The sequence below is a fragment of the Canariomyces notabilis genome (assembly GCF_033297395.1).
Source record: "Canariomyces notabilis strain CBS 508.74 unplaced genomic scaffold N656scaffold_24, whole genome shotgun sequence".
NCBI lineage: Eukaryota > Fungi > Ascomycota > Sordariomycetes > Sordariales > Chaetomiaceae > Canariomyces > Canariomyces notabilis.
In genome coordinates this window covers 392602-405067 of record NW_027041846.1, presented here as the reverse complement: position 1 = coordinate 405067, position 12466 = coordinate 392602, and the positions used below count along the sequence as shown (strand labels likewise).

The 12466-nt window shown below is 55.1% G+C and overlaps 6 protein-coding genes across 6 annotated transcripts; 5 read left to right on the top strand and 1 right to left on the bottom strand.

Annotated features, from left to right (window-relative positions):
- Positions 1-78: 78 nt before the first annotated feature.
- Positions 79-1775, top strand: N656DRAFT_331940 (uncharacterized protein). Its single transcript, XM_064809275.1, has 3 exons — positions 79-366; positions 422-1654; positions 1723-1775. Exons 1-2 carry the CDS (start codon positions 319-321, stop codon positions 1277-1279), a joined length of 906 nt encoding a protein of 301 aa, XP_064667212.1. The 5' UTR covers positions 79-318; the 3' UTR covers positions 1280-1654; positions 1723-1775.
- Positions 1776-3053: 1278 nt separating this feature from the next.
- N656DRAFT_782879 (uncharacterized protein) lies at positions 3054-3330 on the top strand (the record flags this gene model as incomplete). Its single annotated transcript, XM_064815839.1, has 1 exon — positions 3054-3330. One exon carries the CDS (start codon positions 3057-3059, stop codon positions 3285-3287), a length of 231 nt encoding a protein of 76 aa, XP_064667211.1. The 3' UTR covers positions 3288-3330.
- A 742-nt stretch (positions 3331-4072) lies between these two features.
- On the top strand, positions 4073-6509 carry N656DRAFT_331961 (MFS general substrate transporter). Its single transcript, XM_064809276.1, has 3 exons — positions 4073-4676; positions 4726-5109; positions 5156-6509. The coding sequence occupies exons 1-3, from the start codon at positions 4212-4214 to the stop codon at positions 6407-6409; spliced, it is 2103 nt and encodes a 700-aa protein (XP_064667210.1). The 5' UTR covers positions 4073-4211; the 3' UTR covers positions 6410-6509.
- Positions 6510-7533: 1024 nt separating this feature from the next.
- On the bottom strand, positions 7534-9565 carry N656DRAFT_800858 (uncharacterized protein; the record flags this gene model as incomplete). Its single annotated transcript, XM_064818049.1, has 2 exons — positions 7534-9475; positions 9534-9565. The coding sequence occupies 2 exons, from the start codon at positions 9563-9565 to the stop codon at positions 7534-7536; spliced, it is 1974 nt and encodes a 657-aa protein (XP_064667209.1).
- A 289-nt stretch (positions 9566-9854) lies between these two features.
- On the top strand, positions 9855-10106 carry N656DRAFT_331895 (uncharacterized protein). The gene has a single exon (XM_064809274.1). The coding sequence runs from the start codon at positions 9916-9918 to the stop codon at positions 10069-10071; it is 156 nt and encodes a 51-aa protein (XP_064667208.1). The 5' UTR covers positions 9855-9915; the 3' UTR covers positions 10072-10106.
- A 1071-nt stretch (positions 10107-11177) lies between these two features.
- On the top strand, positions 11178-12396 carry N656DRAFT_715810 (uncharacterized protein; the record flags this gene model as incomplete). Its single annotated transcript, XM_064812081.1, has 2 exons — positions 11178-11701; positions 11754-12396. 2 exons carry the CDS (start codon positions 11178-11180, stop codon positions 12394-12396), a joined length of 1167 nt encoding a protein of 388 aa, XP_064667207.1.
- Between the last annotated feature and the right edge of the window lie 70 nt (positions 12397-12466).

Here is a 12466-nt window from a genome sequence, read left to right as displayed (position 1 = left end):
AACGTCAATCCGCCCGGGTGGTGAACCTCTCCTCGCTCATTTCCGACGCTCGGTCACCACATTACGATCCTTGAACACGGTCTCCTCCGGACCCACTGGGATACTGGTCGACCACTGCATCAGCGTATGTACGGCGTCGAGCACTCAGGGTCCTGGTTCTCTGCGCACATATATTTGCCATACCATCCTTCTGAGCTGAACGTGAAGGTTGCTCTGCACTGGCTCAAATAGCCTAAGCCACGACGTCCAGCGTCTCTTCATAATCACGCGGTTAGCCTGTTCTGATCGCCAATCCGCATCCATACGATATTTGCAATCATGGAGTCAATTGATTATCCAAGAAAGATCGAACATCTGCCCAACGAAGTCTGCCTCATACCATTCTTCATGTTGTTCTCCAAGTTCCACTAATACTGTATAGCTCCTCATCTCCATCCTCGCGCAGTTTCCAACCCGCTTTCTCCTCTCTGTCGGCGCTGTTAGCAGGCACTTCCACTCGGTAGCACTTTGCATCCTAAGGCAGCGCCTGAACCGTGCCTCCTCGCTCCCCGGCTACCGTATGATGCTTGAGTGTTATCACCCAGTCGAGAAGCTTTACACGCCGTACCTTTACTGCGACCACCTCTATACCGACAGTCTCGAGGGCCTAGAAGCCGCATCCGATTCTGACACTGACAGCGCATCCTCTTTGTGTGGCCTGAGAGACGTCTACTCGCATTTCCGGCCGCTTGAGCCCAACGAGACCCGGCGAGAAAGGACAAGAACCGGGGGCCGATATCCTTGGCGAGGTCGCCGCCGTGGAAGCAGCAGCGCCGGCTACGGCAGGGAGGATGGAACATTGCCGCAGCCCCCTCATATTGACATCTACCTCGACATCGGCGAGCTCTTCTCTCAACTCTGCACCACCACCAACATCGTCCGGGTCGGCCCCAGACCGGGGCTGTTTCTCAGCCACGTGAACGTGAGCGACGATGTGGTTCGCGTGTGGCGGGACTGGCTCGCTGAGCAGGCCGCAATTGGTCAGGCGGAGTGTGAGGGCGCAGTCCTGTGGGTCGACTCGACTCACGACGTTGGACTCAAGTTGCGTGTCGCTGAGAAAGATATCCAAGACGAGCACCCCGTGTTAGTGGCCAATGATGAGGAGCTGCCGGTGGCGTACCGCCTTACCTTTGAGGAATTGCTGGTACGGACTGGCAAACTGCTCCTCATGCTTGAGAAGGGGGAGGCGCAAGAGGCAACACCTGGGGAAGGTAAAGCTCTTGTCGTCTTGCCATTCTGATGTCTTGAGGGTTCTATGTGCCCCGGCGTGATGGAAGAGAAACAAAAGCAAGACGCATTGCTGGCCCATAGGTTTCGCATGATCACCCCGAGACCAGCATATCGAGATTGAAACATTGTGGTTTGGATCTTGTTTTGCGTCGTTCATGAGGCCCATTTAGCCGCGAAGACGACCGTCGATCGGATTTGTTGTCCTAGAAATATTCTCGGCATGTGACTCGGATATGTCGTTCATCGTCGATCGAAATGACTGGTGCTCAGGGCAATGATCAATTCTGCTCAGCCATCCGTGTGCCGTTTATGGGACAAACTACGAAGTGACCGCCTTGTAGTGCTCTCATTCCCGCGATGCTCGCGTACTATACGCCCCTACAAGGTAGGGTCCGTCCTGACTCAGTGCAGTGTCACAGCTCCTTACCTTTGCTGTTCGACTAACAAGTGAAGGCCCCCGGAAGGAAAGCAAGTTGAAGCAATCCAGCTTGATGAGAGTACCTAAGTATCTAGAGGTGCTAATAAGATGCTTTTCCTCGCTGAACTTCGACCTTGATCAGTGAACTTGGCATGCACAGGGCGGTGACAGCGCTAGAAATCACATAACTGTGTTGTGAACCTACCATGATCTTCCCCAAGGGTCTTGCGAAACAAACAGAACCGATAATCAAGCATATATAGGTCAGGACAAGGCATGATAATAGAAGTCACCGCAGGCAAGTTGGAGATCACAAGAAAAACAGTCACAAAGCGTTTGGATATCGGCGATCAACTACACTCTAGAGTCTAGTCGCCTGCCGACCTGAGACTCGAGTTCCTGGATATGAGCGAGCGATCAGTTTGTGATGAGGTTGATCCCAAGAACAGGCTGAATCGAGATCTTTCGCCGCTCTTAAGATCGCAGATGCTTCCTTTGTGGTCCTCGACTTGACCTCAGTGTATGTCGGAATGGTAGCATTTACGAGGCAGCATGTGGTGTGATCTTCCCAAGGGCCTGGCACGATCTGAATCAATCGCATTCATGCTCCCCGGGTGCACTCCGATCCGTCCGCCCAAAACCTGGTAAGGTGACGGTTTTCCTTCCGGGTTATCAACGGTTTGCAGTCGAGAAGAAACGATTGGAAACATCGATCACTCTCGTCATTGTGCCGTTCCCATTTTTGTCCACGATTTTCCGTGATAACCAGGGACAGGGTAGCTTCACCTCACAAAACTCAACCTAAACACAATTCTCCCAGCCTCAATTCTGGTTCCGACAAATTATTGAGGTCAGGCAAATATACGAAGACTGCGTCGAGTATTAACAACAATTATAGTTTGCCGATCATTCTCGATGATATTTTGCACAAGAGAACGTGAAGTGCATACATCGTGATGTGTACCTGACCCTTGTACAGTACACAGCCTCACACCGTCGGAATGTACGAAGTATGCACCCCTGCCAAGCCAACGGTCCGGGAGCACGGACTGGTCTTATTCTGGCGGTCTGCGACAGATCTTGACACGGCGGGAAGCTCGATCTGGCAGTGTGTCTTTCTCGCTCTTCTTCTGAATCTCCGTCGATCGAGTCGCCATCGAAAAGTGCGAGTCCAGATGTCATCGAAGTCTGTGGAAAAGGGACAGCTAACAGCTGCCTCCCTAGTGGTAAGCCCCGGGAGCGCGTAGCTCTCCAAAGAGCTAATTGGGGTTATTGAGCGGTGAGGACGCGTTGTGGAATCCCACTATACGTAGTCCGCATACTTCGTACACGTACACAATACCGCAAGCGTGCCAGTGGCACGGAAGTGATGTATAGGAAAGGAGGAGGCATTCAACTTGTTGATTCCGGAATCGGGACTGACAAGCTCGGAACCAGCCGGCGGAACTGTGAGCCAACGCCACATGCTAGCTCATCCCCACTCTCGGGTCCAACGTGCCTTCTGTGCTCACCATCAAGGCAAGCCCTGCTGAGTGGAAAGGGCAGCTGCGGCCACGGGTCAGCATTCCAAGACTTGGAAGCCTCGATTCACCAAGAATGAGAATCAATCACCAATTTTGTTCGTCAATTACTTTTCGTGATATCACCGAGACGCACAGCAAACGCAGCACAACCACCCCCACGTCAATCGCGGTTTCAGCAGCTTCGCTTCCCCTGGCTCACACTCTTGGTGAATGTAACCGGGAGAGCGGAGATTTTGGTCTTAGAGGCCTGATCACCCTCCCTGCAACCAGGACAGGAGGTCAGGGCGGTGGTTGTGGGGCTTTGGGATCGCACCTCACGTGGGCCGAGCCGGTAGGGCGGGGCGGGGGGTCGGCCCCACGGCCAATGGCGGGTCCTGCCTTCTGAGTCCCGAGCCGTCTCACCACTTCTTCTCCTCCTCCGGTGCAGTCATCAGGTGCATGAAGGAAGGGCACAGACTGCCCATGCTCTCGAAATGGGAACGGGATACTGAATGAGGGACTCACTTGCTATTCCCAGCACGCTCAGCAGTCAGCACAATGTCAGCCGTCACATCTTTTCCATCTGTCTCCCTTCGCCTTTCCGGAATGTATCCGGCCCTGACTGCGAAATCTTGTCACCGCCCTGGGTTGCCCCATCATCATGCATTGATCGCCGTGGCTGCCCCTTCGCCCTTCAGATGTTTTTCTCCTCGTCCTTGCCCTCATACAGTCGCCATCATGCATGTATGCGCGGACTGTGGATGACAATCTTGACCCACCCTCCACAATAGCTCCTCAAGAATGTGAGGTTAATCCTGATTTTGATTACCTCCTCCAACACAGCTGCCGGCAGTCATTCCTTTAATGCCAGCTGGAGCCCCCTACCTCTGTATTCTACCCACTAATCCTCAGGGCTCCTCTCCACTCCTTTCGACACCCAACTACGTCTCGCCTGCCGGACAGCGACGACGAACGACACTCATTCCACAAGACACTCACTTCTAGAGCATCACAGATCGACTATGGAGCCAGAGACGGATACAGAAAAAGAGCTGGGCAGCCCGCTCGCTGAGCGGGATGGGAGTGAGGGCGGAAAAAGAAGTAGTAGCTCGGATCAGACCATGACAAGTTCACCGGATCTCCCAGCACAGGAACCCCCTAAAAGGTCGCTGCCACCGAGGCCGACGTCGAGGATCGAGCATCCTTCGCCGGCAAGACGACCAGAAGCTCTCAACAGGCCCCCTTCAATACGGCCGCCACGGCTTAGACCACAAGCCCCCCTGGCGATGAATCCCCCAACGAGGCCAGGCACAGCGGGAACCCAGACATCAGGGACGGCCGGTACGATAAGATTTCCTGGGTCAACCAAGAGGCTATCATGGACATCGATTGCTTCAAGTAGGGCCAGACCCATCAAGTACGGCCAGGGGAAGTACAGCCGTGTTGAGCTGGTGCCACAGCCAAGCGATGATCCCGATGACCCTCTGGTAAGGTTGGCGTCCTATTCACCCAAACCTGTGCTGACGGCGTGTTTAGAACTGGCCTTCCTGGCGGAAAGAGCTCAATTTTGCCTCCCTTTTATTAATGGTTGCCATGACTGGCGTGATGAAGACAATACTTATTACTGTTAATGCCCAACTCGCTGAGAGCTATGGAGTCTCTTATACGGCCGTAGCAGCGTTGACTGGTGTTCCTCTAATTCTTTCAGCTCTGTCCGGGCTCGTTTGCCTCGTGATCTCGAGGATATGTGGCAAGAGACCGGTCTACTTGATGTCGTTACTCTCGGTCTTCATCGGGGTGGCCTGGAACACAAATGTTACAAGCAGTTATGCCCAATGCATGGCTGCGAGAGTTTTCCAGGGACTTGGATGGGGTGCTTTTGACACCCTCGTTCTGGGTTCGATCCAGGACACTTACTTTGTATGTCATGCCTCCGCGCTTGCTCCTGCATCCGCTGACCAGCCAGGAACACGAACGCCGTCTCCGCATATCCATCCACTCCGTGGTCGCCGTGGCGGCGACTTGGGGACCGCCATTGATTGGTGGCGTCACCTCGCAGCACCAGACCGGCTTCAGTTTACAGTTTACCATCCTCAGCGCCTTCTTCATGGTTGCTGTACCCGCCATCGCTCTCGGCGCGCCAGAAACGGTGTTTGACCGGGCCTATACCCTCGCCCAGACCCCCGCGACCACCGCCAGCAGCAAATACAAGGCTTCACTTCCCCTTACCCCACGCTCCTTCTTCTCCGTTGAAACCTTCTACAACTACATTGTCAAACTGAAGCCTTACTCATACAGCGGGTCGTGCGACCTCGCGACCTTGCTCCAAGCCCCGCGCGCCTTGATCACGCCCACCGCAACTCTCTTGGCGATGGTGTCTATCCTTCCATACTCGTCTCTGTGGGGCCTCGCCGCCTCGTTATCCCTACTCTTCCACCCGCTCCCATTCAATCTTCTCCCCTCCAGCATCGGCGCGCTCATGACGGGCCCGTTCTTACTTTCTACAACCGCCGTAGCGATCCCCGCTCTGGTCCCCATGGCCATCCGCCTTCTAAGAAGATCCCAGTTCAACCCAAAACCCAATCTTGGCGCCAAGTTCAGCCGAGAAATCCACGTCCTCATCATCGCCGCGGGCTCCCTGCTGACCTTTGTTGGCTTGCTCGCCTTCGGCTTGCACATCAAGGCAGCATTGACCCCGACGGCCGAGGACCTCCTCGCCTCCTCCCCCTCCCCGCCCACCTCCGACCCGGCCGCGGAGACGTCAGTTTACGCGCTCGACTACCTCGGCATGCGGGTGAACCTTGCCGCGATGAGCTTCGTGCTGGGGCTAGTTGCGGCGGGCGCGTACGCGCTCGACGCGACGGTCCGGCCGGCCGTGGCGGCCAGCACGGCCTTCACCAGCTCCAACCTGGGCGTCGCCATGCGCAACACGGCCGACATGAGCGCCGCCGTCGCCTGCTGGCGCGCCGCGTTTTCCGGCGCCTTCGTCATGGCCTTCCCCGCCGCCGTTTGGGCGTCATTTGACGGCCTCCAGACCGTCTGTGTGGCCCTGGCCACCGTCCAGATGGCCGTGGGCATCGTCTTGGCCGCTATCTGGTGGTTCTTTGGGGAGGGGCTGGTTAGGCGATGGGACGGGCGGGTGATGCGTTTGGTGGACTTGGAGGCTCTCAAAGGGGGCGGTGATGGTGGGGTTGGGGGCAGTTTTTTTGACACGGATTGATTGCTAAGTGTGACATTTATGATGACTTGATGTGTATCATGATTAGAGGATATGTGGGATAATGAAGCGATGCGGCGATGATGTTCATTGTTGGGATTGTGGTCTGGATAGGGAGGGTGTGCTGGATGGGGATGTACCGGGCTGGGCGGAGTTGGATTTGCGCCATTGATTCCCTTCGTCGCTGCTCGGGCTAGGAGGCATGATACTTATGATACCTTGGACAGGACAATCTTTTACAAATTCTCTTCGTTTGGGATGGGGCAAGCAAGATATACTCGAGCACCCGACCTACCATATAACCACCTGTTTTATCACCGAGCCGTCCTTGTCGCATCCCCGTGATTCCTTCTTGTCCCTTCCACCCCAGTTTCGGGGCTTCAATTAGCAAGTACCGTTTACATTCAGCCTGTTCGGTCTGTGAGCGACTCCTGCTGTAGAAAACTCGGCTGGTAAACCGGGAGATTGTTGGGTCTCGGCCGGGTCAAGTCTTCTGGAAGGAATTTTTGTTGCTTCGACCCCGGGTCCGGCATGGTCCGCCAGTTGGGCCGTGTCGATCAAACACGGGGTACTGGAGGCTTCCATCTGATCTCTAGCTGTGGTCAGGTGACGGCGAGATGGGATGAAGGGATGGGAAGTGAACGATAGGTATCTACAAGGTGCTGCCTACGTGGGAGTTGCATGGGAGTTGTTACGGTAAGCACTACGTGCGATATTCCATACTTAGCAGAGGTTGTCGAGGGTGGGCTTGCTATCCTAAAGTTGGATCGAAGAGTGGCGTCGCAGTCAGGATCAACCATCAGACAGGAGCCAAGTGGTACAGTACGATACTTAATCTTTGTCCTATATTCGTACTTTTCGTCCTTTGTCTAGCGATGCTGGCTCAGTGAAGACTTTTGTCCTATTGCGGATTGGACCGTCCTCTGCAGGTGGTCCAGATATTTTCCTATCTCAACCTTTCACTGATATCAAGTTCATAGTCCGTTGGCCCCAGGGTTACGCCGTAAAGTGGACAGGTCCTTTTTCTCATTAGGTACATAATTTCCGGGAAGTATTGACCCCGAAAAGAGATAATCATCATTCGGATTGAGGAAGCGAGGAGGCGCAGTTCCCGGCTTCAAGTTCTCCTAGCTCCGCTCGGCCACGGTCCAGCGCCTCTTGGTTGGGCTAAGGTCCCGAATCCGGTCCCCCTCGTCGGAAGTAGACCGCAACCCACTCCCCCACAGTCCACCGGCTCCAGCCCCAAGCTGCGGCGACTTAGCAGAGGAAGCAGATGCCTTCTCCGTTGATCCATGGGCACTATCGACTACTGTTGTTGTCCGAGGGACCTCGGACGCTGCCTCTACAGCAGCTGCGCCTACATTTGCGAAGTTCGGGAACAAGGCATCATCGTCTTCGTCCTCGTCGCGTGATGTAGAAGGCGACCAGAGCCCCAATGTAGGCACTATTGGTTTCGCTTTCGGGAAAGAAGTCACGCCACTCCCAACCGTGACCCCATTGTTTGAGGGAAACGGTGGGTTCCTTGATGACACGCCGTTCGAGCCTCTCCTGAGACTGCTCAGCGCGGCGTTTGCCGATGAGCTTCTGCTTCCCGTAGTGTCGTTCCACGGAGAGTCATATGGCTGAGTGGAGAAGGACAGATGGCGCCCACGGGCGCTGTTGAAGGCGTTAGATACCAACGGGGGTCGTGCAGACGTGGGCGTTGGGGCAGGTGATCGGAGATGTTCAGTACTGGCAAACAATTTGAGGTCATAGAGCTCGTGAATAGGAGGAGTGGCCCGGCGGGTGTCGGGTGGCCTCATGCCGTCATTCCCGCAGGCCTGTTCGTTCGATTTCCTTACCGCCATTGTCAGAGACGCCATGCCCACTTCCATCAGAACGGGCTGATGGGTGATGGCTCCTATCAGGGCGTTGCAACCAGCTCCATGGGATACTAGAATGACAACGGCCTCAGTCTCAACATCTTCGGCGTCATCCAGAAACGAGTCTGCAGATTCTTTTCTAAAACTGGGTGGAACAGCAGTGACCATGGCCGTTGGATTTTCAGCTGTCGAATACCAATCGACCAGGCGCTGCACTCCTGTTCGAAAGCGCTTGTGCATCTCGGGCCACTCTTCTGGAAAGGTTCCGCCGTCGCCCCAGTTTAGAGGGGGCCGCGTTGAGTCCCATTGGTAGTCGATATCGACACAAGCGTCCCGTGCATGTGAGACATATCCCGGCGGAATCGTGTTGTTATTACTGACGGCGTAATGGGGGACTGGTGAGATATAGCCGGGACCTTGTCGGCGGGGAGTTGACGGCCGCTGGTTCTGGCTATTCTGGCTGCTGTGGCTGCTGACACTCGCACTCCTAGACGACGAACTGACCACGCCGGGCACACCCCTCCCTCGATCCGACTGGCTGTCATTTGGCGGGGGAAAAGGACTCGACCGACCGACTGGACTCCAGAGCTGACCGCGGGAATTGGAGTGGCTATGACCACTCAGGTTTGGATAGTGACTGTAGTCTTCGCGGCGGAGGAGATCGGCCTTCGCGCTGGCAATCATCATGACGGATTCGGGGGGCGGCGTGATCAGCTCAAAGTAGCCTGGAGAGAGCCACTCCCCCAAAAACCCGTCGAGCCGCAACACAGATCGTTGTATTTGGACGGCTGAGTTAAACCCTGAAGTCGGATTCCTGGTGTCCCGCACGTCCGTGGTAACAGCCGGCCTGGTTTGTGCATCCTGGTCGGAGGGTGGTGTGGGGTATCTGGCCAGGCAGGTCTTCGGCACAAACGGCGTGGAATCTTGAGCAAGCCCGGCGCTGATGGCAATAGCTGTTTGTATGCAGCGAAGAAACGGTGAACTGTGCAGGACGACCTTGTATCTCTTGTGTTTTTGCTTTGCACCGGGATTTTCCGACAACGACGCCGCTTCCTCGTCCTCATCGATCTTGTCGCGGATTATCGAGGCTATCCTGGCGCCCAAGCTCTTTGCTTGTTGCCAGCCGTTGTAGGTGAGTGGAGGGTCGTATGGCGTGGGAGAGGAGAGATGCCATTGCTTGTCGGCAGCATCAAGTCGGAATCCATGTCTGCAACTGTCGGGTCAGCCCCAAACTATGGCAGCATTAATGTCTTGACTGTTCTTACCTCACGACGAACAGAAATGCGGGAGGCCCCATGGCCGATTTCCGCCCGCCGTGGGCTCGTAGACGCAGGAGCGATGCTGGGGAGCGTGTTTCTTGACGAACCTGCTGTAGCCTTCTTGATATGGTCCTTCGAAGCTGGAGCTGCGCCGTCTTCAACACGCGATGAAGTGGGGATGGGCCGATAGACTGGGATTGGGATCCGGGGTCCACCAACCCGTTCGATCATGGGGCCTTGTTGGATCGCGGGGATGCAGGGATTGCTTTTCCCAGGATCGGGTGTGTGTAAGGGTACGCAAGGTATCTCGTATGTACTGTACAAGTACCTGGTTACCGCTAATACTCACTCGATAGGAGGAAACGCTAGAATCGAAGCTACTGCAGCCATGCCTCCAACCATTGAACAAGAGCCAACCAAAGTACTCCTTTACCCACTTTTTATCGTCGTTGTCGAATTGAAAGTGAGAAAGGATCTGACAGCCGGAGAGAGCTTGGCAGAGCACTCACCCAGAATCCAGATGTCGCTAGCTGTAACAGGTTAGCGTTTCCTCCTATCGAGTAAGTATATGCGGTACTGTACTTGGTAAGTCAGCGTGCGAGAACAGATGCTCGGAGGAGGATGGCCAGCAGGTCTTTTCAGGTTCTCGTGCTTGGTTTTACTTGGGCCGGCTGTCTGCATCTACTCGGAAGGAGGCACAAGGATGTCAGGAAGTTGGAGCTTCTCGATTGCATCACCAGGACCTCCACTGCTCGCGGAAGTGGAGTGTATGTACTGTACCGCGCTTGAACCAAAGTTACATACCGATACACAAGAACTTTGGCGGTTTGAAAGCCCTTTCAGACGCTGGAGTGCCCTTCAGAGGGGAGCTGCAGCACCGTTTGCAGAGGTAGTGAGGCATGGCTGCGGGGCACGGCGACTTCAAGTTCTCTTGCGCTGGGTGCGAGTACTTACAGTAACTGAGGCAATAGCACCAATCTCTCGCACATTGCGTACCTTGACGTGTATTTGAAGATGTAACTCCAAGTTACTCGCTTTGATGCACATTCTCTCACCTGCCGCATTCTGGTCGACTCGATGAATCGACAAAGAGCCCCTCCCCAGTAATATCCCGCAGACGACTCTTCTGTGAGGAGAGGTCTGCAGCCCACGACGCTTGTCACATGCTCTGCTCCAAGCCCCACAGGCTGCAACGTGTGACCCGTCCGTCGAGAAATCCGCCCAGCAGCCACTGCGGGAGTCTGCCCGTCCACAATGGATCAAGTTCAGGACTAGATAGGGGTAAAATGCTTCGTTACCGTAATGTAGTGTACGGAGTAGAAGCAGGGTCGATACTTTAAGCCAACTTGAGCATTGCGTCTTTGCTCCAGCCGCCCCCAGTACATACATCGTACAGTATAGTACTGTACATACGGATACATACATAGAGTAATTCAGGGTGTGTTAAGCTAACTTATGTAATCACTCCCGACCCAATGCCACCCTACCCCTTGAAGATGTGCTGCCAACTTCACCTGCGCCACGCCTAGCCATAAGATGCCAAATGGCATCGCAGTATTGTATCGGCCCCGTTGACGAATCGAATCTCGGGTACTCGAATGGCGACAACTATCAGATGCTTCTGAGAAAGATCAACTGTCTGGCACTACGATGAAGCTTACGGGCCTTCTCGCGCTCTCGGCGCTCCTCGGCGCGGCCCTCGTCAACGCCAAACACACGAGCAATTGGGCGGTGCTGGTTTGCACTTCACGGTTCTGGTTCAACTACCGGCATCTGGCGAACGTCCTATCTATATACCGTACTGTCAAGCGACTTGGCATCCCCGACTCCCAAATCATCCTCATGCTCCCTGATGACATGGCCTGCAATCCTCGCAATGCGTTTCCAGGGACCGTCTACTCCAACGCGGACCGCGCCGTCGACCTTTATGGCGACAACATTGAGGTGGACTACAGGGGATACGAGGTGACGGTGGAGAACTTCATCCGGCTGTTGACGGATCGGGTTGGGGATGAGATGCCGCGGAGCAAAAGGTTGCTGACTGATGACCGGAGCAACATCTTGGTGTACATGACGGGGCACGGCGGGAATGAGTTTCTCAAGTTTCAGGACGCCGAGGAGATTGGCGCCTTCGACCTCGCCGACGCGTTTGAACAGATGTGGGAGAAGAAGAGGTAAGCCGCTCCATGCTTCCGGACAGGGATGGGTGGCCTGACTGGTATGCAGATATCACGAGATTCTGTTCATGATCGACACGTGCCAGGCAAACACCATGTACAGCAAGCTATACTCTCCCAACATCATCGCGACCGGGTCATCCGAGTTGGACCAGTCTTCCTACTCTCACCATGCAGACAGCGACATCGGCGTTGCCGTGATTGACCGGTACACATACTACAACCTCGAGTTCCTCGAAACCGAAGTGCGAGACACCAGCAGCAAGAGAACCGTCGGCGACCTGTTTGATAGCTATACCTACGAGAAGATCCACTCGAATGCCGGTGTGCGTTACGATTTGTTCCGCGGCGGTGCTGAAGCGGCGCGCAGCCGCCTCCTCACGGATTTCTTTGGCAACGTCCAAGATGTCGAGGTTGACTTGTCCAAAAATACCACCCTGGAAGAGGACCTGCTTTCTCTCAGCAAAACGATCGCGGCGCTTCATCGGAAAGCCGCAGAGCAGGAAGCTACCATGAAAAACAATGCCACGAGCGAGCGCAGGGCCCAGATTACTGGGCAGAAGAAGACGCAGTTCGCAAAGCCGCTTACCGACGACAACTGGTGGACCAAGAAGATCCTAGGGGCAACTGCCGTAGCAGGCTGTGCGTTCCTGTGGGGCCTAAGCTCGTTTCTGGAAGGGCCTGGGAGGTGAACTTGCTGGCAGCTGAGCCCTGGTCTCTCTACGCAAGTGCGTCTCTTGTTGACGATCCAAAAGAAAACCT

Excerpts from the sequence above, each read along its gene's own strand:
- N656DRAFT_331940 (XM_064809275.1), top strand. The coding sequence starts at position 319 with ATGGAGTCAATTGATTATCCAAGAAAGATCGAACATCTGCCCAACGAA. Across the intron at positions 367-421 it reads TCGAACATCTGCCCAACGAA|CTCCTCATCTCCATCCTCGC; the intron begins GTCTGCCTCATA and ends AATACTGTATAG.
- N656DRAFT_331961 (XM_064809276.1), top strand. The coding sequence starts at position 4,212 with ATGGAGCCAGAGACGGATACAGAAAAAGAGCTGGGCAGCCCGCTCGCT. Across the intron at positions 4,677-4,725 it reads ATGATCCCGATGACCCTCTG|AACTGGCCTTCCTGGCGGAA; the intron begins GTAAGGTTGGCG and ends CGGCGTGTTTAG. Across the intron at positions 5,110-5,155 it reads CGATCCAGGACACTTACTTT|GAACACGAACGCCGTCTCCG; the intron begins GTATGTCATGCC and ends CTGACCAGCCAG.
- N656DRAFT_331895 (XM_064809274.1), top strand. The coding sequence starts at position 9,916 with ATGCCTCCAACCATTGAACAAGAGCCAACCAAAGTACTCCTTTACCCA.